The sequence below is a fragment of the Bufo bufo genome, chromosome 5, assembly GCF_905171765.1.
Source record: "Bufo bufo chromosome 5, aBufBuf1.1, whole genome shotgun sequence".
Taxonomy (NCBI): Eukaryota; Metazoa; Chordata; class Amphibia; order Anura; family Bufonidae; genus Bufo; species Bufo bufo.
In genome coordinates this window covers 493,128,952-493,155,102 of record NC_053393.1, presented here as the reverse complement: position 1 = coordinate 493,155,102, position 26,151 = coordinate 493,128,952, and the positions used below count along the sequence as shown (strand labels likewise).

General features: G+C 44.1%; 1 protein-coding gene across 6 annotated transcripts in view; it reads left to right on the top strand.

The window, feature by feature from the left end:
- ARHGAP12 (Rho GTPase activating protein 12) overlaps positions 1-26,151 on the top strand; it is a 95,222-nt gene that overhangs the window by 48,382 nt on the left and 20,689 nt on the right. For 2 of the 6 annotated variants that reach the window (XM_040434254.1, XM_040434255.1), the window contains exons 4-10: positions 3,741-3,884; positions 4,172-4,252; positions 4,691-4,819; positions 5,048-5,128; positions 16,555-16,629; positions 20,340-20,401; positions 24,644-24,716. In XM_040434254.1, coding sequence (XP_040290188.1) covers positions 3,741-3,884; positions 4,172-4,252; positions 4,691-4,819; positions 5,048-5,128; positions 16,555-16,629; positions 20,340-20,401; positions 24,644-24,716 — 645 coding nt within the window. The remainder of the gene's footprint in view (positions 1-3,740; positions 3,885-4,171; positions 4,253-4,690; positions 4,820-5,047; positions 5,129-16,554; positions 16,630-20,339; positions 20,402-24,643; positions 24,717-26,151) is intronic. The other 4 variants (XM_040434260.1, XM_040434258.1, XM_040434257.1 and 1 more) reach the window with 3 other exon arrangements.

The window sequence follows — 26,151 nt, the reverse complement described above, 5'->3', positions numbered from 1 at the left end:
TTTATTATGTCACTTTCAGTATTGTATTCCAATATCCCAGTTTTCATTTAAATCTACTTGTTTCTGGTTAAAAATCTTTATTTGCATGGTATGTCATGGGACCCGTAACATATCTGAGCACCAGAAGTAAGGATGAGAGAATGCATTTACACAAGACTTAACGCTAGATCTTAGCATTTTGAAGAGAGCATGGTGTTTCCTGAGCAGAGTAAAAAAAATCTGATTAATAAAGCCAATTAATGGCAGAACATGAGATAAATGGATGACCCTTTCCCTACCAGAGCTGCTCTTTATCCGTGGTTCTATGCTATGGCTAAATATACATTCAGATGTGGCGCTGTGGTTCAGCAAATCCTGTACCATTTTATTGTATTTTTTAAAATACTATCCACATGTAGCTAAAGAAAATCCTTCTTAGAAATCAGAGCATGCTGTGGAATGTGAAGGCTGTGCAATATTCTTTTATGATTGCATTTTACTCATTTTGTGCTAAGTGATTTTTTTCAATTGGTCTTTATTAAAAATATTGAGCCATTCTGTCATAAATGGTTTCTAAAAGGTCAAACACTTATTTAAAGGGAACCTGTCACCTGGATTTTGTGTATAGAGCTGAGGACATGGGTTGCTAGATGGCCGCTAGCACATCCGCAATACCCAGTCCCCATAGCTCTGTGTGCTTTTATTGTGTAAAAAATCCGATTTGATACATATGCAAATTAACCTGAGATGAGTCCTGTCCCGAACTCATCTCACATACAGGACTCATCTCAGGTTAATTTGCATATGTATCAAATCGGTTTTTTTTACACAATAAAAGCACACAGAGCTATAGGGACTGGGTATTGCAGATGTGCTAGCGGCCATCTAGCAACCCATGTCCTCAGCTCTATACACAAAATCCCGGTGACAGGTTCCCTTTAAGCCACATTCTTAGCAGTAAGATAAGAATTGTGATGAGTGTTTAGGAGGTTAGAAAGCAGAGATAAGGAGCCATCAGCTAAACTGCCTGATGGAACAGAGTAAAAATTCAGAGCCTGCTACTAGAGAATCTCAAGTCTGGACAGGGGTTCAAAATTTTTAGCTCAAAATGAGTATAAGGCAATACTAAAAAAAAATGCCCCCAAAGTTGTACATAGGCTTTAAAAAATCCACAGCATGCTTTGATTTTTAAGCTACACATGAATGGGAATTTTTTTTAAAATACAATAAAATGGTACACATTTGCTGAACAGAATCCACATTTAGCCATAGCATACAGCAGCAATCGGGACATGCCATTATTCATCCTGTATTATTAATCAGATTTTCTTGTAAGAACCTCTTTAAGCCTTATTGATAATAAGACACCAAAAAGAATGTTGGATTGACAATAATCACATTTGGGGAGGTTCATCTATTAGAAGCCTCTTCCTGGTGACTTCTATTTGTGGAGTAAAAAATGTGTCTGATCAGTGGTAGATTACTGCACTATGGCAAAACAACATGTAAGTGTTTGCAGCTTTTAAAGTAAAAAAAACAAATGCACAAGTGTTAAAGGAATTGTCTAGCATTAATGAAAATGACCGGCCCTTCCCTCAGCTTTCTAGTCCCTGAGTTGTGGCCTCTTTCACTTCAGTACCGTGGAGTGACACGATTTCTGAAAAGAGCACCCCTCTGCAGAAACAAACCTATCAAACCAGGCCTACCATACCGCCTGGTAGGCATAACCTTGCTGATTAAAATTATACCTATTTATGTAAAAATCAGTTGCTGTAATCCTGCATTTATGCAAATTAGGCCTTTGGTGCACTGAGGGGTGTGGCCTAGTCCCTCAGTGCACCTTTCCTTTCCATTGCTGGCCATACCATTTAGAAAAAATGATTTATTTTACATAGCGCTAAACCAGTCCACAGCGAGAGTTTTGATAAATCTGCCCCATTGACAGGGAATCATTTTATTCCTAATCCCAAGTGGTTTCAGCCAAATGGTAAAATATTAAATTGTATTGTAGTAGGGAATGCAGCCCTTCTGTTTGAGTCAATAGACTTGTTTGTTCTGGTGTGGTCAGGTATGTGATGAATTACACATTACAATGCCTTTTACAGTCCCGACATACTATCTAAAAAAAAATAAAAAAATCGAACACTCAGGAAGCTACTTTTTCCCTGTAAACTGTACATAGATTTTTTATTTTCGAAATTAAAAGGGTCCAAGGTTCTGTTCTGCTTCATGTCATAGTGTATCTTTACAGACTAGGAGCTCCAGCCCCTATGAAAATCTACAAATTACCTTCTTTCTTTCATGCAGCCATTAAAAGGGGTTTCCAGGGAGATATTAAAAAATAATAATAAAAAAAGAAGCATTACTCACCTCCACTAGTGCTGCTCACCATTCCCTGTTCCCAGCTTGTTGCACAGGAAGTAGCTTGGAATGCCTGCTCAGCAGCAGTGACCCACCTCAACCACCGATTGGCTGTGTAGGTATTCCAAGCTTCTTCCTGTGCATAGTGTCAGCACCAGGAAGTGGAGAGCAGCAGGGATCCATGCAGGTGAGTATTGCTTCTTTTTTAATTTTCTCCCTTCTCTGCCTCATTTTCTAAAAAAAAAATATCTCCCCAGAAAACCTGTTTAACAAAAATGTTGCTGTGTGTAGACATTGCTTTTACATAATTATTGTGGCGCCCCATGCTTTTTGTTTTCACTCAGAGACAGAATTTGTCCAGTGCTGGTGGTAATTAAACATGCTCAGTAGTTGCTTACTCCTACCACATGGATCCTGGAGTCATTCTTGCTAATGTGCAGGCAATTCAATAAGAATGGGTTCACTGGGCGCGGCTTATTCTGACCAGTACTGAGAGGGGGGGGGGGGGCTAAAAGAACACCAAGGGGCGCCATAACAAAAAATTAACAGCAGTATCTAAAAACACACATTTCCTTTAAGACTAGGCAAAAATAATGCATGAACTTGACATTGGTATATGGGCTGTTTGGAAGTTTAAATAATTAAACTATCTGCAGGAAATCTTTTTAAAACCAATATTAAACATTACGTGTTAAATCCCGCTTACTCCTTTGCTAATGGTTGAGTGGTCATTTAATGAAACCACTGCAGCCAATGCCACACCTCATACATGATAGCGTCGCTTCTGAGGGCATTGATTGGCTGCAGTGGTCACATGGGTATATGGCTTCAGGAAAATAAAGACTGTAGAGGACCTCCGAAGCATCAGCACTGGTGTGATCTGGCAGTTAAAGGGATTTTACTGGAGTAAATATTGCTGAACTATCTTCAAGGTAGGTCACCAGTATCTGATTGCTGGGGTGGTCTGACTCTTTGAAGAGGCCATAACATTCTATACAATGCACGTCTGCTGTGAGTGAGATGGAGCTACAGAAAGGCCATGTGACCAATGGAGGTGACATCACAGGCTGAGGAAGAAGCTGCAGCTCTGTGACCCCCCTTACAACAGCTGATTGGCCATGTGTGTATTACCCCCCACCAATCGGATGTTAATGACCTATCCTAAGGGTAGGTTGTTATTATGATACACCCAGAAAACCCCTTTAACAGGCGAGTATTGTATGTTTGTTTAGTTTTTAAAAAATAAAATTTCCTGCAGTTATTTCAATTTCTTAAACATAAATTTGTATGTAATAAATGTAACGTCTTTGCTTATTTTATTTTATTTTTTCTGGGTGATTTTTCCATACTTTCACTTATTATCTTTGTGCTTGAGCTTTACATTTTCCAACTCTTTCTAGCAACTTTCAGCTGAAGAAAATTTTCACAACGCTTTTGACAACAATCAGTCAGATAGTCTGTATGGGTCTCCTCCCAAAGGGTGGTCAGAAGAACTGGATCAGCATGGCCATACATTTTTTATCAATGACCAAACCAATGAGAAGGTATATCTGTGACAGTTTCCTATATTCTTCACTCTTTCTGTTTTCTGCACTTGCTCTGAGCGTAGGTAGTTAATGTATAAAATGTAATGAAGTCAGCTAATTGGGGGACTTTTTTTAATATTTGGGCCACCATAAAATAACCTTAAAGATAGTTTCTTTTAGGTTAGAGTTGGACATTGCAGTTTGAAAGTACTGATGCTCTGGTCCAAGGGCTAAGGAAGAAGCAACTGGGCCAGACTACCAGTGCTCCTCCGGTCAAAATTTTTGAAAATGCAATTTCCTTACAGTGGATGAAGCACGTGGACGATCAAGGTAGACCATATTACTACAGTGCTGATGGATCACGCTCTGAGTGGGAGCTGCCAAAGGTAAGGTTTGCAGTAAAGGACTAAAGATTATGTTTACAGGTAATGATGTTCATAACATCCATTTATAAAGTTGTGAATGGAGAAAAAAATAAAAAATTCTCCTAGATTAGGTAAATGTGTGGCTTTCCTAAAGGCTAATAATAAACCTAATCATGATGGTAGCTTAGCAGAATAAGGGGTTTATAGCATTTTGGCTGACAACCAGTCACACCATGCCATGAAGTTTTTTTTGGAACACCACATCCTCCATTAAATGCTGCCATATTAATCAGATTTTTCTTAAATTTGAATTAGGTGGGGATTTCTTAACCTACTTGTGGTTGAGATCTTATACAACATTCATATACTCCAGTATTGCTGTCACTTTTCAACCACTTCAAGTCAATTTATCTTCAAAGCTTCACAGTGTTGTATTTCTTGGTATTTTTTATCTTTTAGTATAACTCCTTATTACCACCTCATCAGAGAGAGATCACTAAAAGCCGGAGTCTTGATAGAAGGTTCCAAGAACCAATTGTTTTAACCAAGTGGCGACACAGCACCTATCTGCTGGAGGCCAATGATAAGGTAATGGGATGTCTACTTTTTGTCCTCGCTTACCAGATCACCATGACATACTGACGGTGCAGGAGTGAGCAGTCACTCTGTCATGAAGAACTTCATCCCTAGTTTTGGTTATATACGCTGTATATGATGTAGCCTGTTCTGCAAGTGGTTCTGTAGGAACAAATTGTAATCCTATACCTCCGACAGAAGACAGCAATGACATTAACAGGTCCGTTTTGTTTTTTGCAGTTGCATATCAAGCAAAAGCGTAATTCTTCTGAGTATTACATACCTAGCCCTGGTTTTTTGACCTCATCCTATTCTATGAAAGTTAGTATACTGTCTCTGGTGTGTGCTTGCTTGCCAACACATGTCCACATTCCAAAAATTCTTCCGATCTGTGAATACGCTTGCCTGCCTGCTGTGTAATGACAGAAAGAAAAGTGGTTTTGATCTGAATAGAAAGACTTTTATTTTTTTATTTTTAAATAGCCCTAATAGCATTTTGCAGTAAATTTCATTTCATGTACCATAACATAGCAATATATGCGTACAATAATGCCCATGAAAACTACTGGATGTTTGGCCCTTGATAATCAATTTTTGCAACTTGGTTGAAAAGAAAAATTGCTATCTACTAAAATGAAAGGTACCCATAGATGTGCGACAGTGGTCAGACTTTCCTCTGTGTGTGAGCCCCCTTAGTCAAAAAAAGTCCATGGAAACTCCTCTTAGGCTACTTTCACATTAGCGTTTTTTGCGGATCCGTCAGGGATCTGCAAAAATGCTTCCGTTACAATAATACAACAGCATGCATCCGTCATGAAAGGATCTGGTTGTATTATGTCTTGTATAGCCATGACGGATCCGTCTTTAACACTATTGAAAGTCAATGGGGGACAGATCTATTTTCTATTGTGCCAGATTGTGTTTGGCTCCGCTTCGTAGGGCGGAAAGCGTTTTGGTGTCTGCCTCCAGAGTGTAATGGTGACTGAACAGAGGCAAACTGATGCATTCTGAGCGGATCCTTTTCCATTCAGAATGCATTAGGGCAAAACTGATCCATTTCGGACCGCTTGTGAGAGCCCTGAACGGATCTCCCAAACGGAAAGCCAAAACGCTAGTGTGAAAGTAGACTTCCTTTTTTAAGAAAAAATCGGAAGAGCAGAAGGGAAGGGACTTCATTTGTGCAACCCCTTAAAGGGAATGTATCATGTATTTTATTTTAGTTTCATTATTTTGAGTTACATTCCTAAGGTAGACATATTGGCTTTCCTGTATTGTCTGTGTAATCAGTGTGATTGTGCAACATGGCAGCCTCAATAAAGGGGAGGTAATTGTAAAAATCCTGTCAATAGATACTTACCGTACTGCAGTCCTCCATATTTGGTTCTCCAGCAATACAGTAGAGCGGGGTTTGTCTGACACGTAGAACATTTTTAGGGTCCAGCTCTGTGGCTCTCATTACTGCCGACCACAAGTGTGACTTGCTGTCTACATACATATAGTACAGGGATGGCCAACCTGCAGCTCTTCAGCTGTTGTAAAACTACAACTCCCACCATGCCCTGCTGTAGGCAGACTGGGCATGCTGGGAGTTGTAGTTTTTCAACAGCTGGAGAGCTGCAGGTTGGCCATCCCTGATATAGTAGCTTCCAGTCAGTCAGTGATGTGTGCAGCAACATTGGGAGAGGGGGCCATGGCACTGGAACCAGGACGCTCTGACCCAGGTGACTCTTTTTACAGTATGGCCATCCCGAATTTATTTTTATTTTTTGTGGGTCTTGGATAAACCTTTTATGAGATTGCCGGGAGTCCAACTTCTGGCACCCCCGCCGATCAATTGTTCAAAGAGACTGTGCGCTCCGTGAGCACTTAGGCCAGTGACGTCACTGTACATCGTTCACATGGATTAGGTGCAGCTGAAATAACGAGCACAGCCGCTAGTTAATGGACAGCACTGGGCTTGGTAAGCTGAGAGGCGGCCGCAGCACTCACCGGAGCTCCAAGGAGAGCAGTGGCCTCTTCAACCAGCTGCTTGATGGCGGTCCCATGTGTCAGAACGCCGATCTGATTATTATCTGAGGAAAATGGTCATCAATATCAAAATCCCGGAAAATCACCCATTCTCTGCTGACCCTGTCTGCACAGCAAAACAGAGAAGTGATGAGAAAACAGGACGTGTCGGCATACGTTGTCTGATCTAGTTGCCAGTGTGAGCACTGGAATATTTATACATTTTTTTTAAATATATGTTTTGTTACCTAAAAGTACAGAGAAAAAATAGATGTAAAAAATATGTTTGATACATTCCCTTTAAATGACAATTTAGGGCCTAGTTAGTAGGTGCAGTTGTCCCCACTAGTTCATATTTAGCAGATTACTGTACAGTTACCCTATCTAAGGAGATCCTTATCATTTAGGAGGTTTTCCGTCCTATACTTTTCTTTCTGCTTCATTTGCAGTTTTTTATGATTTTGAAATTAGCTAGTTAGAAAAAAATACAGATCTCAAATGACAGAACGAATCATACCGGTGTATCTGCATACGCATGTTATTAATCCTCGTAACATCTGCCCCAAATGGGCTTTTTTTTTTTTCTTTATTTCGTAATATCAGGTAACATTACTAACAGCAATTTGTTTTTATCAAATCTCAATGTTTTTAACCCGCCCTCCCCCCCCCCCAATTTGGCAATCTTTTTTTTTTTTGAATCAAATCGTTTTTATTAAACAATAAATACATATTATAACATAATACAAATGTTGACTTTTTCTTTCTTTAAATTATCCACGATGCAGATTCAGTGAACAACAATACTCATAAGTATATCACCACTCAGTATTATCATGAATCCATACACTACATATACCTTAGCTAAAACATATTATGGGCAAAAAAAAATTACCAGAAACTTGACCTTTCCAAACTCCCTCCCCCCCTAACCCTACCCTAACCCCCCAACCCTAACATTGGTCTTGACCATCACATGACTATATAACCACGTGGGTATGAGATAACCATTCAGTCCACATTTTTTCAAACTTCTGAGGGCACCCTCTCTTCACAAACACCCCTTTTTCGAGTACCAGCATGTCATGCACCTTCCGTTCAAACTCACTCAGTGTGGGCGGACTCCCCTGGATCCACCTCATAGCGATCAGTTTCCTGGCCACATATAGCAATCTCCCCGCAGCTACCCTAACCGGTTCATTTCCTCCAATTTCAGACACATACCCCAGAATACACACCTTAGGATCTTTTTGAATTCTTAATGTCAATTTACTATTAATCATCTCTACAACTTCCTCCCAATAATTAGCAACTACTGGACAAGACCACAACATATGTAATAAGTCTGCACCATCTTCCATACACTTTGGGCACTTGTCATCACCTCTTACTCCTATCTTTTTCAGGAACACCGGTGTTTTGTACACTCTGTGTATAATAAATAGTTGGGACAGTTTGCCCTGTTCACTTAGAGACACCTTGGGGACTGCTTCTAAAATATCTTCCCACATATCCTTAGACATATCCCCCACGTCAGCCTCCCACTTTTTCATTCTTGAAAGCGGATATCCCTCTAAGAATTTTTCCATTAGAAGAGCGTACACCTGTGATATTAACCCTCTTTTTCCCCCTCCCGACGGAAGAACAAGCTTATGGACCACCTCCATTTGAGCTATCACACATCCCTTCCGCATCGTGACCCCAAGGGCATGTCTTATTTGAAGATATTTATAAAACCACTCCTTGGGGATATTAAATTCCTGCTGCAGGCTTTGAAATGACTTACATGTCTTGTCCTTAATTAATTGTCCAATTCTCGTCACTCCATAAGTTTCCCAGTTCCTAAGTCCTGGTATGGCCAATAGTTCTGGCAACAAGTGGTTCTTTCCAATAGGTGAAAGTTCACTAATACCTCCCACTCCTCTTAGCAGCTTCACTTTTGCCCAAACTTTTTTCATGAGTTCAATCAGAGGAAGTTTTTCCCTCCCTGCATGCATTCCTAAACCTTCCAGAATGCCCATGAGGTCACGACTGCCCAGCCAATGCTGCAATATCTGCCCAGTCATATCCGGTGCTTGTAGATCAATCCATCCCTTAAAATGCTGACATTGGGAAGCCAAAAAATAAATCCATGCGTTAGGGACAGCTAAGCCCCCTTCCGACTTAGAATACTGCAATGTCTCCAGTTTGATCCTAGCCTGTCCATACTTCCAAGTAAGATCTCTAAATATAGAGTGAATTTTCTTAAATCTATCCAGAGGGATCCAAACTGGAGCATTATTCAGTATATATAACAGTTGGGGCATCATAACCATTTTTAAAAGGTTAACTCTACCTACCACCGAAAGAAAGAGCCTACACCATGACCTCACTTTAAGCCTAAAAGTAGCTAGCAAAGGGGATAGATTTAGTTCTTCAAAATCCGCTAGTCTCGGTGTTATATGTAATCCCAGATATTTAAATTTATCCACCCAGGGCACCAAACTATCTACTTGTCTGCCTACCAGGGCCTGCCCGTCAATTGGCATCAAAGAGGATTTCTGCCAGTTTATCCGTAGTCCGGAAAAGCTACCAAATCTGTCAATCAATGCCATGGCCGCATCCAGGGACGCACCAGTATCGCCCAAGAAAAGTAGGGTATCATCAGCGTACATAGCCACTTTATTATGCAGTTCACCATATCTAAACCCCTCTATACTTGTAGATAAGCGAATATGCGCCGCCAACGGCTCTATTGCAAGAGCAAACAATAAGGGCGACAGTGGGCATCCCTGTCTGGAACCCCTGGCGAGGGGAAAACAGTCTGATAATCCTCCATTAGCTCTAATTCTCGCCTTAGGGCTAGAATACAGAACCTGTACCCACTGAATGAACCGTTCACCAAAGCCCATAATTCTCAGGACCCCCCACAAATACCTCCATTCCACACTATCAAACGCCTTAGCGGCGTCAAGCGCAAGCAAGGCCCTGTCACCACCATTATCCGCCGGAATATTTAAGCTAGTGTACAGCCTACGAAGGTTAATAGCCGTTGATTTTCCTGGCATAAATCCCGTCTGATCCGGATGTACTATGGTCAGAATTACCTTGGACAGCCTGTTCGCCAACACCTTCGCCAGTAGCTTAACATCAGCCGTGAGAAGTGAAATTGGCCTGTAGGAATCCGGTATTTTAGGATCCTTCCCAGGCTTAGGCAAAACCACAATTATAGCTTCCTGCATCGAATGTGGTAACGAACCTGCCTCCAATGAGTGCTCAAACACCTTAAGTAATTCAGGGAGTAATATCCCCTGTAGTTTTTTGTATATCTCTACTGGGAGACCATCAGCTCCAGGGGCCTTACCACTTGCCATGTCCCCAAGTGCAGCTTCCAGTTCCTCTAGTGTAATCGGCTCCTCTAGCCTCTCTCTATCTTCTTCTGACAGCACCGATAACTGCGCCTCCTCTAGGAAATCCTTCAGGGCCTCATCAGAACTAGATCCAGTGGAAGTATATAGAGATACATAGAAGCTTTTTAAAATTCCTAATATTCCTTTTGTGTCCTGACACCTGTTCCCCCTGTCATCTCTCAACTCCTGAATACAAGAGGAGCCTCTCTGAGCCTGCGAGACCACTGACAACAAATGACCCACCTTCTCTCCTTCCTCAAAAGATCTCTGACGGTAAAAGCTTCTCTTTCTATCTGCGGCCTGTACCAGATGACATCTCAGCTGCTCCTGAGCAACCTCCAGCGCCTCACTACTAACCATGGTGGGGGATCTACTAAACTCTCTCTCAGCCTCGGACACTAGTACATGCGCCTTGACATCCGCCTCTCTGGTCCTGGATTTATGTTTGTTGATTTCTTTCATCAGAACTCCCCTCAGAAATGCTTTCATGGCGTCCCATACACCTGGTATCGAAGCCGACCCTGTATTGATATCAAAAAATTCCTTAATTTCCATAGAAATCCCAGATAGGTCACCCAACACATTCAACCAATGAGGATTACACTTCCACAGCCTCGGTCCCTGTCTGAGCACCCCCAGGCACAAGTCAATCTGCACCAGAGAATGGTCAGACAACGACCGAGGATGATAAACAACATCCCTAACTAGTGGTAGCATTATGTCGTTAACAAGGGCCAGATCTATACGCGATAGTGAATGGTGCGTGGCGGATCTACATGAATATTCACGCTTATCCGGGTTACGCCGTCTCCATACATCTTGCACTCCTACCTCACCCAAAATATTCCTGAGAGCCGCACTCCCCGGTGAACCACCTGCTCCCTCCACCCGGCATCTATCTAGGGAGTCATTCATCGTGCAATTAAAGTCCCCAACCAACAGCCACGGCAGCCCAGGGAAGTCCGCCACAAAGCCCATGATCTCTCTTATTAATGGGGAAGCAAACGGTGGAGGCACATACACAGACACCAGCACCAGCTGTATTCCATCTACCTTACACACCACACACACATACCTGCCCTCAGCGTCCACACACTCCTGCATATGTTCATACCTGATACTCCTATGCACAATCATACTTACACCTCTAGAATGAGAGGAATGAGTTGAATGTAACGCATGGATCACCCAATTTTTATTCATCCAGTGTAAATTTTCTCCTGTCAAATGCGTTTCCTGAAGACAACATATAGCCGGCTGAAACCGCCCCAGATACTGAAAAATGCACTGTCTTTTCCGTGCTTCAGCCATCCCTCTCACATTCCAGCTTAAGATTCTAATCGCCTGTGACATGGTAAAATTTTAAACCATATTTGAATCTCACACCCCATTCAGATAACACTCGCTCATAGTTCAAGACCCTAACCTTCCCCCCCAACCTTTTCCCTACCCCCCCACCCCCCTCCCTCCCTCTCATACTCAGGTTACTGTAGCTGGGGAAACCTTTCCCTTTCTTATCCACTTCCCACATTAAAACAAGGCAATCCGAGAGCAACATGCCCTTCAACCTACAATAAGCATAACAATTTATAACACTTTTCCTCAGGTAGAGAATCCTCCCCACAACTGAGAAATACATTTTACTATCATTACCGCCTGCTCCCTCCTCAGGAACTACCATTTGGTAGCATTACATAATACACTCCCTAACTGGTGCAACATTTAAAGCAATCCTAGAGTGTAAATGCATATATAACTTGAACATAAGAAACGTATATCTGCCTCCTTCAAGTGTCCAGGGCCCCACTTCTCAATTGTCGCTCGTGGACGTCCAGCCACTGCGTCGCCTCCTCCGGATCTTCAAAAAATCTGGTGGATCCCAATGCCACCACACGCAGTTTAGCAGGAAACAGCATAGCGTACTGGACTTGTAGAGCTCTCAGCCTTTTCTTTATATCCATAAATCTGCTTCTCCTCCGCTGCACTTCGTTGGAATAATCCGGAAATATGGATACTTTCACCCCATTCAGGACCATCTCCTCATTGTCCCTAGATTGTCGCAGGATAGTGTCCCGGTCTTTAAAATGGAGTATCTTCGCCAGTATGGGACGGGGAGGTCTGCCAGGCGGAAGCGGCCGCATGGGGACTCTGTGCGCCCGCTCCACCGCATATAATGAGGATAGACCTTTTTCATGAAATAATTGGTGCAGCCATTTTTCCACAAATTCGGTGGCATTATCCCCCTCCGTCTTCTCTGGCACACCCACAATCCGCAGGTTATTCCTTCTGGACCTGTTCTCCAGGTCATCTGTTTTGGCGTATAACGCCGCTATATCTTTAGCAGATGATTTTGCCGCCATTTGCATAGGCTGGATAACGTCCTCAATAGTGGACACCCTCTTCTCCAATTCAGAGGTGCGTTCTGTGATTTTGTGTAGGTCATGCCTAATTAAAGACACATCCGACCTCAGGCTGCCAACCTGTACTGTAAGCACCTTCAGTGTGCTGTTACAACTGGCCACAGCGGCCATAATATCTTTTAGAGTAGGCTCTGCTCCATCCACAACTTTAGGGCCTACCGCGTCTTTTGCCGGCCGTGCAGGGGTTAATGGCGGCCAATTTACCGCGTCCAGGGTCTCCCCGTCGGTGGATTCATCCTCTTGTCCAGAGGAAACCTGAGCGTCCATCTCCTTCTCCTCAGCCCAGTCTCCCCCAGCACTCTCCGTGCGAGCAAACCTGCTCAGCTTTGCGGCAGCCGTCTGTCTCGTCTTGGGCTGTAAGGCCGGCCCCTCTTCTTCCTCGGCGCCATGCCGACTCTCCTCTGGCCTGTCACAGCGCGGCCCTTTACCGGACTTTCTAGGCATGTCGGGACTCAAAAGATCAGCACCACACTCTCCTGTCTCCTCTCAACCACCAGGTAGGCAAGGATCTGCGAAATAGGGGGTTGCTACCACTCTAAAATCAGGATGTCTGCAGGAGCTCAGTGCGGTGCGACCTACTCCATGCGCTCTCAGGCCACGCCCCCCATTTGGCAATCTTTTTAAATGGATAGTATCCATTATTATATTTTTAAAAGTGCATGTGCAGATACAATGTATTCTCCTCATACTGGCCACACGGTAGCCTGTTCTGCTTCTCGACTCGAGGGCCAAGTAAGTAGATTGCCATTCAATTTCTTATGGTCAAATTGAATGAAACATGTCGTTTGAGGCATTGGGCTGATCACACTCGTCAATTGTAGCTCAATTGCAAACACTTTTATGATCCGAAGACAACTGGCAGTGCCTACTGATAGTACCGTTGAGGATTATGGAAGATTTTATCCATACACTGCAATATTTGATCAAGTGTGTATGAAAATAGCCAAGTAGCCAACTAAACGTGTGCCACGGTTTTTGGTGCGGCCATCACTCTGCTCATGACGCCCATAAAACAGGGGCCCGTTCTCAAGGTTGGGGTACGTCTCATCAGACATATAGCATATAATGTGCATATGCCATAAATGTCCCAGATGGGAATATTTAAATAAAAAGAGTTAAAAAAAAATGAGCATGTTAAACAAGGTTAAACCTAAAGTTGTGTGTTTCAGGCCATAGCTGTGACTAGGGGACAGACAGTCTTAAACACTTCTGCAACAAATACTTGCTACATATGATATCTAAAGGCCATGTTCACCTCCGCAACCAAATTTTTTAAATAAAAAGTGAAGCAAATTCAAATAGGAAACTTGTAATCAAGACTTTCCTTTCTCCTATGCAGACAATAAACTAACTCAGTGTTGTCTAATTTTCATCTTTCCCCCTACATTGTGTTTACAAAATTTAGGGGATTAGCAAGAAGTGAGGACCAATGGGGACAAAAGTATTAACTGTAGGGTGACTACACAGGGTGTGTTGTCTGTTACCATGGAGACACGTAGATCTGCTGTAAACGTGTTTTCTGAGATTTTTATTGATGATCTATCTGGATAGGTCATCAGTATCTGGTTCGACACCTGAGACCCCTGCTGATCAGCTGTTTGAGAAGGCTCCCCAAGCACAGCGGCGTACATTGTATAGCGGCTGTGCTTAGTAATGCAGCTCAGCCCCATTCACTTCAATGTGCTGAGCTGCGCCTAGGCCATGAGACCAATGAACATGACGTCACTGGCCTAGGCAAAGCTGCAAGAAGGCTACTTCGAGCGCCAGTACCTTCTCAAACAGATGATCATTGGCATGTCGGACTCCCACCGATCAGATACTGATAACCTATCCAGAGGAAAATATCTCAAAAATCCCCTTTTAATTCTTTAAATTTAGATGTACAAGAAAATTTTTAAAAAATGACACGATAGTGTTATGTAGCCTTTAAATTAAACTGGGTCTCATGCATCAACACTTCCTCGAAGGATAAAAAAAAGGACTTTCTGCGAAATGCAACCAAGGTTCAGCTTTCTACTTTCCAAAATTCAGTACTCACAGAAGTGTGAGTTCAGTTGGTTGGTATGGGTAGCAATGCTGCCATGTCTGTAATGAAGGTGGCACCCGCAAGCTTGCCTGGTCTAGTATTGTAGTGTTTGGTGGCTCTCTATAATCATGATCCTCAAACGTTTCTTTGCCCATGATTTGGGTACTTGCAAGTACGCTCGCGTCTTTTGGATCTCAAATACATGCATTAGGGAAGTCTTCATACCTTTTTTTTTTTACTTTTTCTCATTTAGTTATGTGCTAAAATAAATAAAAATAAAAAATCAAGATTTCCCTCTTAAATCTGCACTCAATACCCCATAATTAGAAAGTGAAAACTAAATTTTTGCTAATGTATTAAAAGGGAAAAATCAAAAATTCGTCTGGACATCTGTACCATTTAGTATGACACTTGAAATTTAGCTCTTGGGGCCTCCCATTTCTCTTGATCATCTTTGAGATGTTTTTGCACTTTTAGTTCCACCTGTGGTTATTTTGTCGGAATGATTTGGAAGACACAGCCCTTTCTATATAGTCTGCAGCTAGCAATGCATATCAGAGCAAAAACCAAGCGATGTGGAGGAAAGAACTGGCTGTGGAGCTCAGAAACCAGAATGTGTGGAAGCACAGATCTGGAGAAGGGTATAAAAAAAATTCTGCTGCACTGAAGGTTTCCAAAAACACAGTGGCCTCTATAATTCTTAAATGGAAGATTTTTGGAGCATGATGGAGATGACCATGATGGAGCTTGACAGAGCTGGCCGCCCCACTAATCTAAGTAATTGAGGGAGAAGGGCCTCTCGCTGAGATCTATAGATCCTGTATGCAGATGGAAGGAACGTCCATAGTGGAGTGGCCAGAAAGAAGCCTTTCCTAAGAAAAGGACACATCAAAGCCACCTGGAGTTTGCAAAAATAAAATAAAAAACAGCTAAAGGATTTTACCCCAGGAATAAGATTCTCTGCTCTGATGAAACCAAGCTTGAGCTTTTTGGTGGTGGCAGCTTCATTCTGTGGGAGTGTATTTCAGAGCCTGGAACAGGGAGACTGGTCAGGGTTGAGGGAAAGCTGAATGTACAGAAGCTGACAGTACAGAAACATTCTTATGGAAAACCTGATCCAGAGTGCCCTGACCCTCAGACTGGGCCAAAGGTCCACTTTCCAACAAGACAGTGACCCTAAGCAAATAGCCAACACAGGACTGACTTAGGGACAACTCTCTGAATGTCCTTGAGTGGCCCAGCCAGAACCCTGACTTGAACCCAATTGAACATCTCTGGAGAGACCTGTAAATGGCTGTCCATCGACACTCCCCATCCAACCTGACAGATCTTGAGAGGATCAGTAGAGAAGAATGGCAGGAAATCCAGGTGTGCAAACCTTGTGGCATAATATCCAAGAAGACTGGAAGCTGTAATCACTGCCAAAGGTGCTTCAACGAAGTCCTGAGTAATGGGTCTGAATACTTATGTAAATGAAAGAGTTTAGTTTTTTCCTTTGCAATAAAGTAGTAAAGATTTCTAACAGTCGGTTTTCACTTTGCCATTATGGAGTATTGAGTGCAGAATGATGGGAAAACGCCTGGATTATTTTTTTACATTAGCACAAGGCTGCAACATAACAAAATGTGAAAAAGTGAAGGATTCTGAAGACTTTCTGAATGCATTGTATATTTACTATATTACCGTATATATTCTCCTAAACATTCCCAGAAGTAATTTTAAGCCTGTTTGTGTGTGGTGTAATTTGTGTTCAGATTGCTTTTTGTGTAGTGTACAGTTTGATTGGGTTTATTTTTGTGATTTCTTTTTTTTAAATATCTTGTAAAATGAGCATCAGAAACTCTTCATGTCTCATTCCCAGACGTGTTGTGATCAGAAAAAAATGTAAAGAATGTCTTCATTTTGTAGGACTCGACCACTACATCCAAGCAAAACTTCCCTGATGTTGAGACATCGCCATCTTCTCCAAAGCACCAGTCAGCGGTTAGTACTTTTTCATTGCTTTTTGGTTGGTAATGCAGGGTGGCATCCTGGTAGTTTTAGGGACAATGAAGAAGGTTTTTAAAAACTGTTACAAAGGAAGAATGGTGTAGTTGCACATAGCGACCAATCAGATTGTAGTTTTCAGAAGCCATTTTGAAAATGTAATGCCACCCACTTCCTTTGCAACAGCTTTAAATCTTCCTCACTATGTCCTCTAATAGATTATGGCAAGTACCATGACTGTACATAACCTGGTCAAAAATATGAGATTATAGAAAATATGACTACTGGGTCCTGGTCACTATGATGAGATCCAGTCTGTATCTGCATGAAAATATTATCAGAATTACTGTATTTTTTGCTTTATAAGAGGCACCTGTTGATGAGATGCACCTAGGTTTTAGATAGGGATGTCCCGATACCATTTTTTTTAAGACTGAGTACGAGTACCGATACTTTTATTTAAGTACTCACCGATACCAATTACCGATAACGATTTTAACAATAAAATACACACACATGTATTTTGTGACCACTGACCAACCAAAAGGCCCAAAAACAGAACTATAACATTGTTTAAGTACAAGAGGCAGTGTATCAACTATTTATGTAATATAAGTGGAAGGCCTTTGCATGCTGGGAGGTGTAGTTTTGCAACTGCTGTAGGCACACTGGTTGGGAAACACTGTTATATGCCCATTTCCTCCCCCTCCACCTTATTTTATATTCTCTTTTTACTGAATTTCTCCTAAGCTTTATTACTATTTACTAGGGTCGGTTCCTCTACCTTTGGAAACTCCTGGCAGGCAAACTCTGTGTGAGGAGGGTGTCTGGACTCTGGAGAGGCTTTTCCCGTGGCTGGCTTGCTCCTGTGCTCCGATTCGGAGATCAGATGTCTGTGGGCAAAGTCATGGGCAACATGAATTAAAAAAAACACTTGAGGTTCCAAGGAGAGTTAGGAGACATTACACTGAATGGGGGCCACAAAGAGACATTTATACTGTATGGGGGCAGCCACAAGGAGACGTTATACTGTATGGGGGCAGCCACAAGGAGACATTACACTGAATGGGGGCCACAAGGAGACATTACACTGAATGGGGGCCACAAAGAGACATTTATACTGTATGGGGGCAGCCACAAGGAGACAGTTATACTGTATGGGGGCAGCCACAAGGAGACGTTATACTGTATGGGGGCAGCCACAAGGAGACGTTATACTGTATGGGGGCAGCCACAAGGAGACGTTATACTGTATGGGGGCAGCCACAAGGAGACATTATACTGTATGGGGGCAGCCACAAGGAGACGTTATACTGTATGGGGGCAGCCACAAGGAGACGTTATACTGTATGGGGGCAGCCACAAGGAGACGTTATACTGTATGGGGGCAGCCACAAGGAGACGTTATACTGTATGGGGGCAGCCACAAGGAGACGTTATACTGTATGGGGGCAGCCACAAGGAGACGTTATACTGTATGGGGGCAGCCACAAGGAGACGTTATACTGTATGGGGGCAGCCACAAGGAGACGTTATACTGTATGGGGGCAGCCACAAGGAGACGTTATACTGTATGGGGGCAGCCACAAGGAGACATTACACTGAATGGGGGCCACAAGGAGACATTTATACTGTATGGGGGCAGCCACAAGGAGACAGTTATACTGTATGGGGGCAGCCACAAGGAGACGTTATACTGTATGGGGGCAGCCACAAGGAGACGTTATACTGTATGGGGGCAGCTACAAGGAGACGTTACACTGTATGGGGGCAGCCACAAGGAGACGTTATACTGTATGGGGGCAGCCACAAGGAGACGTTATACTGTATGGGGGCAGCCACAAGGAGACGTTATACTGTATGGGGGCAGCCACAAGGAGACGTTATACTGTATGGGGGCAGCCACAAGGAGACGTTATACTGTATGGGGGCAGCCACAAGGAGACGTTATACTGTATGGGGGCAGCCACAAGGAGACGTTATACTGTATGGGGGCAGCCACAAGGAGACGTTATACTGTATGGGGGCAGCCACAAGGAGACGTTATACTGTATGGGGGCAGCCACAAGGAGACGTTATACTGTATGGGGGCAGCCACAAGGAGACGTTATACTGTGTGGGGGCAGCTACAAGGAGATGTTATACTGTAAGGAGTCAGGACAACAATTTTTGAAGCCCCTCCTCAGTATAATAGTCTTGTGGTCATCATACAGTAATGTATATTTCTTCTTGCCCTAATGCCTGCTTTTAGAGATCAATGTGCAGCTTGCAGGAAGGGAAGGACCAGGGCCATAGAAGATAGACACAACACCTTTATTTCTCTGTCTGTGACCACTTGGGCTGGTTATAATCTTCTAACTAAGCTTTATACACTTACTAGGGTCGGTTCCAATAACTTTTAAAACTTCTGGCAGGCGAACTCTGTTTGAGGAGGCCGGAGGGTGTCTGGACTCTGGAGAGGCATTTCCCGCGGCTGGCTTGCTCCTGTGCTCCGATTCGGAGATCAGATGTCTGTGGGTGGAGTCATCGGGAACATGGGGGGAGGAGCCGGGGACGGTGGCGGCCGCTGCGGAAAGTGTGAATCAGAGCAGCCGCGGGAAAAGTCTCTTTCCAGACAACCTCCTAACACCACATGCAGAACTGTCGGGTGGCTGTGGGCGGAGTCTTAAACATACGTGGAGCCGGGGATAGCGGAGGCCGCTGGTAATTAGGGCGAGGGACAGAGACTGGGAGCAAGAAGAAGCAGTTTTTGCTGTGCGAGATGCAGGGGCAGGCCGCGGACGGACAGACACATTTAGAAGCGGCGCACAGGTATTGGCAGTGGTATCGGGGACATTTGCACCAGTACAAGTACTCGTGCAAATGTCCGGTATCGGTACCGATACTGGTATCGGTATCGGGGCATCCCTAGTTTTAGAGGAGGAAAATGAGATTTTTTTTTTCATCAGACCCCCATATCAGACCTCAGATCAGACCCCCATATCAGACCTCAGATCAGACCCCATATCGGACCTGAATCTAACATACCTCTCCTGCTTTGTGACCTAACTGCGTGCAGCGTCAGGTCATAGTCAGTGCAGTGCGGACTGGAAAAGACCAGGGAGGGGGGAGCGCTTGAAGCACATAGCACACTGCTCCCCGCGACTCCTGCATACTAGTGAGCGCTTCCATAATGGAAGTCCAGTTCGCCCCTGGATATAGATCTTTAATGTAATGTGCTCTAGCTTTCTGGCGCACATATTGGTATATGTTGGTCCTCGACCAAAGTGGCAAGGGTGTCGGAAAAGTGCAAACATTAGTTAATTTTGGCACACAACAGCACTTGCAAGTTTTATATGTGAGAACATATCCCCCCCCCCCCCCATATGATTAACAGAAACATTTACTAAAATGTAAAACAAGCAACTTTTTTTTTACCTTTTTCAAACTAAAAGCCTAAAATATTAAAAAAATAAAATGAATAGTTTCACTGTGAATTTGCTGCATGCTGCTAGGAATGATGTTAAAAAGTAAAAAAAAAAAAAAAAAAAAGGCCAAAGCCACTCCAGTAGGGTGTGGTGCAAAAAAAATGGAGAAACCCTTCTTGACAAAAGTATTAAGCTTAACGATGAGCCAAATTTAGCTAACACAGACTCAAGGAGAACAGACTTTAAATATTACCACCATTACCCTGCAAAATAAGCTAACTTTTTTTTTTTTTTTTGCAGGATCAAGAAAAGTATGGTGTACTAAATGTAACCAAAATCACAGAAAATGGGAAAAAAATTAGGTTAGTATGTTCAATGATTCTTCTCACTTCAATGCCCTTTCAAAAGAGTTTTTTTTTTTATTATTTTTTTTTTTACCTGCTGTACTTGTGGAAACAACTGTACTTACCTGCTCAGTGCCGCTTCGTCCCAGCTTCTTTGACTGGTCTTCAGGCCCCCGTTCCAGACGGATGGTGTGATGTGCACTGCAGCAGCCAACGACTGGCCATGTCACTGCTGGAAGTTTGCAGACTGGAACCGGAAGACCAATAAATGATGCTAGAACGAAGCAGCTGGGAACAATTATATCTCTAACGACGTAATGCCTCAGTCTCCGGCCCCGACTGTCTTCTCCTGAACACTCATTTGCTCGTAATTCAGCTTAGGCCTCCTGCACACGAACGTATTTTTTTGCGGTCCGCAAAAACGGGTCCCGTTTTTCCGTGATCCGTGACCGTTTTTTCGTCCGTGGGTCTTCCTTGATTTTTGGAGGATCCACGGACATGAAAAAAAAGTCGTTTTGGTGTCCGCCTGGCCGTGCGGAGCCAAACGGATCCATCCTGAATTACAATGCAAGTCAATAGGGACGGATCCGTTTGACGTTGACACAATATGGTGCCATTTCAAACGGATCCGTCCCCATTGACTTTCAATGTAAAGTCTGGAGTCCCTTTTATACCATTGGATCGGAGTTTTCTCCAATCCGATGGTATATTTTAACTTGAAGCGTCCCCATCACCATGGGAACGCCTCTATGTTAGAATATACTGTCGGATATGAGTTAGATCGTGAAACCTCATTTCCGACAGTATATTCTAACACAGAGGCGTTCCCATGGTGATGGGGACGCTTCTAGTTAGAATATACTACAAACTGTGTACATGACTGCCCCCTGCTGCCTAGCAGCATCCGATCTCTTACAGGGGGCTGTGATCAGCACAATTAACCCTTCAGGTGCCGCACCTGAAGGGGTTAATTGTGCTATCATATCCCCCTGTAAGAGATCAGGGCTGCCAGGCAGCAGGGGGCAGACCCCCCCCCCCCCCCCCCCCCCCTCCCCAGTTTGAATATCATTGGTGGCCAGTGCGGCCCCCCCTTCCTCCCTCTATTGTAATAATTCCTTGGTGGCACAGTGTGCGCCCCCCCCCCCCCCCCCCCCCCCTTCCTCCCTCTATTGTAATAAATCGTTGGTGGCACAGTGTGCGCCCCCCCCCCCCTTCCTCCCTCTATTGTAATAATTCGTTGGTGGCACAGTGTGCGCTTCCTCCCTCTATTGTAATCGTTGGTGGCACAGTGTGCGCCCCCCATTGGCCCCCCCCCCCCCCCCCCCCCGATCATTGGTGGCAGCGGGTTACTAGCAATAGTACAATAGTAAAAGATTCATACTTACCTGGGAGCTGCGATGTCTGCTTCCGGCCGGGAGCTCCCCCTACTGGTAAGTGACAGTTCATTTAGCAATGACACTTACCAGTAGGTGGAGCTCCCGGCCGGACACGAACATCGCAGCAGCCGGTAAGTATGAATCTTCTACTATTGTACTATTGCTAAGTAACCATGGCAACCAGCGTCCTGGTTGCCATGGTTACCGATCGGAGCCCCAGCGATTAAACTGGGACTCCGATCGGAACTCCGCTGCCACCAATGATGGGGGAGGGGGGGAGATGGGAGGCCGCACACTGTGCCACCAACGAATTATTACAATAGAGGAAGGGGGGGGGGGCGCACACTGTGCCACCAACGAATAATTACAATAGAGGGAGGGGGGGGGGGCCGCACTGGCCACCAATGATATTTAAACTGGGGAGGGGGGGGAGGGTCTGCCCCCTGCTGCCTGGCAGCCCTGATCTCTTATAGGGGGCCGTGATCAGCACAATTAACCCCTTCAGGTGCCGCACCTGAAGGGGTTAATTGTGCTGATCACGGCCCCCTGTAAGAGATCGGGTGCTGCCAGGCAGCAGGGGGCAGTCTTGTACAAAGTTTGTAGTGTATTCTAACTAGAAGCGTCCCCATCACCATGGGAACGCTTCTGTGTTAGAATATACTGTCGGTTCTGAGTTTTCACGAAGTGAAAACTCAGCTTTGAAAAAGCTTTTATGCAGACGGATCTTCGGATCAGTCTGTATAAAAACTAACCTACGGCCACGGATCACGGACACGGATGCCAATCTTGTGTGCATCCGTGTTCTTTCACGGACCCATTGACTTGAATGGGTCCGTGAACCGTTGGCCGTGAAAAAAATAGGACAGGTCATATTTTTTTCACGGCCAGTAAACACGGATCACGGATGCGGCTGCAAAACGGTGCATTTTCCGATTTTTCCACGGACCCATTGAAAGTCAATGGGTCCGCGAAAAAAAGCGGAAAACGGCACAACGGTCGTGTGCAGGAGGCCTTAGATGAATGTCCAGAAGATGATGGAGGGGCTGTAAACCAAGCCGTCTGAGAACTCATCTAGCAAAACAGCCGCTGAATTCCATCCAGTACCTTGCTTTTGTATTGTAATACATACAGGCTGCGGAAGCCAAACATTACCACATTTTTAATAAAAAACAATTATAAAATGTTTTTTTTTTTTAGTTCATAATACATGCAGTTCAATAAAATGATCCAAAGGTGTCTTTTGGGAGGGAGAACATTATTTAAAGAGGACATTTCATGGGTCCAGACATTATGAAATAAGTAGGGGGTTGTGTAGGGAATAGTGCAGGCATGTAAGATCACTTACTAGCTTATCTGTCCGGCGCTCCGTTCCCCCGCTGTGCCCCCCTTTTACTTTTCCCGCCTGGTATGGTAATGAATATCATCGGAACAGGGAGGAGGAGACGCCAGGGTTTCTCATTGGACGTCTCCTTCTCCCTGGCTGTAGCGCGGTCCAATTTTAGCAGAGAGCGTCACAGCCAGGGAGAAGGAGACGTCCAATGAGAAACCCTGGCGTCTCCTCCTCCCTGTTCCGATGATATTCATTACCATACCAGGCGGGAAAAGTAAAAGGGGGGGCACAGCGGGGGAACGGAGCGCCGGACAGATAAGCTAGTAAGTGATCTTACATGCCTGCACTATTCCCTACACAACCCCCTACTTATTTCATAATGTCTGGACCCATGAAATGTCCTCTTTAAATAATGTTCTCCCTCCCAAAAGACACCTTTGGATCATTTTATTGAACTGCATGTATTATGAACTAAAAAAAAACAACATTTTATAATTGTTTTTTATTAAAAATGTGGTAATGTTTGGCTTCCGCAGTCTGTATGTATTACAATACAAAAGCAAGGTACTGGATGGAATTCAGCGGCTGTTTTGCTAGATGAGTTCTCAGACGGCTTGGTTTACAGCCCCTCCATCATCTTCTGGACATTCATCTAAGCTGAATTATGAGCAAATGGGTGTTCAGGAGAAGACAGTAGGGGCTGGAGACTGAGGCATTACGTCGTTAGAGATATAATTGTTCCCAGCAACTTCCAGCAGTGCACATCACACCATCCGTCTGGAACGGGGGCCTGAAGACCAGTGAAAGAAGCTGGGACGAAGTGGCACTGAGCTCTAGGAAGAGTCCTGGCTTTTGCAGACTTCTTCCATTTAAGAATTATGGAGGCCACTATGCTCTTGGGAACTTCCAGTTGTCAGCCGTGAGACATTATTTAGACAGGGGTGTATGTTTCTAAATCATGTCCAATCAACTGAACTTGGACTGCAATCAAGACGTAGGAACATTTCAAAGATGATCAAGAGAAATAGGAGGCCCCTGGAGCTAAATTTCAAGCTTCATAGCAAAGGGTCTGAATGTCCATGCAAAATTTTAGTTTTTCCTTTTTAATAAATTAGCATACATTTCTAAAATTTACTTTCTCACTATGGGGTCTTGAATGCAGATGGATGGGGGACAACATAACTAAATGTGAAAAAGTGAAAGGGTCTAAATGCATTGTATGTATCGCTTTTTTTGTTAATTTATGAATTGTGTATTCTGTGCTTAAAAATCTTTCTCATTAGTTTAATTAAAAAGTTGCTTCATTTGGCTTCCAGCTGGCAAGTACTTGTACTTAATGGTCAGCGGCAAAGAGCCTTTTACTCGGTCGGACTGACTGATGTCTAGGGTCTCCATTTGGTCTACAATCCTGATCACTACTGACAGTTTTCGGGAGCGCACAACAACATATTGCATTCTACTCAGTTCTGCCATTGGTCATGTATAGCATGCTTCTGATAGCTTCAAATCAATGAAGGTAACGAGCACTGACATTAAACTCTATTGGTGTTTCAGAAAGAACTGGACATCGTCATGGGCCGTGCTGCAAGGGTCATCTATATTGTTCCAAGGCACTGGAGCCAGCTGGGTAAGGAGAGCCACATTACATTATCATCTTCACGATTGTACTTAGCACTACAGGTAGAACTACACAATTTTATCATTTGGAGCCCCTAGTGTCCCGGCTGCCTGCTTTTAATTAAAGAGAATCAGCAGTGTCTGCCAAATCATCATCTAATTCAATTTCCTCTTTATAAACTAATTAATTGGCCTCTATTAAATTGAGAGCACTACTTTAGGGACGTTTTACAGGATTGTTTTTCTTAAGTTATTATAAAAGTATGCGCCAATTTATGGCAGCTACAGAACTTGAGTTTAGCGTAGTGTGAGGATCTTGTGTTTGATAGGAGAGCTTCTTCATTAATTGGCAGGGCTCCTTAAAGCACTCGCCTTCGTCAGGATCAGTTGACCATCTAGTGTGTATGGGGAGACCATGCATGTTGGATTTCAGTATCTGACTGAGTCCACCACCTGCCCTGTCTGCAGTAGGACAGAAAGATCACTGACCTCTGCCCCTTTGCCAAGCTCTGACTCTTAGGTTATCACCAGCCTAAGGCTACTTTCACACTTGCGGCAGTGTGATCCGGCGGGCAGTTCCGTCGTCTGAACTGCCCGCCGGATCCGCCGATTTTGATGTGACTGAAAGCATTTGTGTGACGGATCCGGATGTGGATCCGTCTCACAAATGCATTGCAAGAACGGATCCGTCTCTCCACTTGTCATGCGGACAGACGGATCCGTCTTGTATTTTTTTTTTTTACATTTTTACCGGTCTGCGCAGGCCGGAAGGACGGATCCGGCATTCCGGTATTTTGAATGCCGGATCCGGCAGTAATACATTCCTATGGGGAAAGATGCCGGATCCGGCATTCAGGCAAGTCTTCCGTTTTTTTCGCCGGAGATAAAACCGTAGCATGCTACGGTTTTTTCTTTTGCCTGATCAGTAAAAACGACTGAACTGAAGACATCCTGATGCATCCTGAACGGATTATTCATTCAGAATGCATGGGGATAAAACTGATCAGTTCTTTTCCGGTATAGAGCCCCTGTGACGGAACTCTATGCCGGAAAAGAAAAACGCTATTGTGAAAGTGCCCTGAGATGGAACAGATCAGCAGAAGATTAGCCACTTAAAGGGGTTATCCAATTTCAAGAAACACACACACACACACACACACACACACACACACACACACACACACGCCGGGCCCCTCACCAGTAATATACCGTACTTACCACTCTCCCAGCACCGCTTCTGGTCCCCGCATCGCCGCTGCGGCTTCTCCCTGCACACCTATGAAAACATCCGGTGTCAGGTTGAGAGGAGCAGCCAATGGCAGACAAGGAGGAGCCTCCCTAGCATGGCGGGTAACGGTAGGAAGGCTCGCCTGCCATTGTTTTCATCCGTGTGCAGGAGAAGCGGCAGCGCCAGTGCGGGGACCAGGACCAGCACGGGGAGGCAG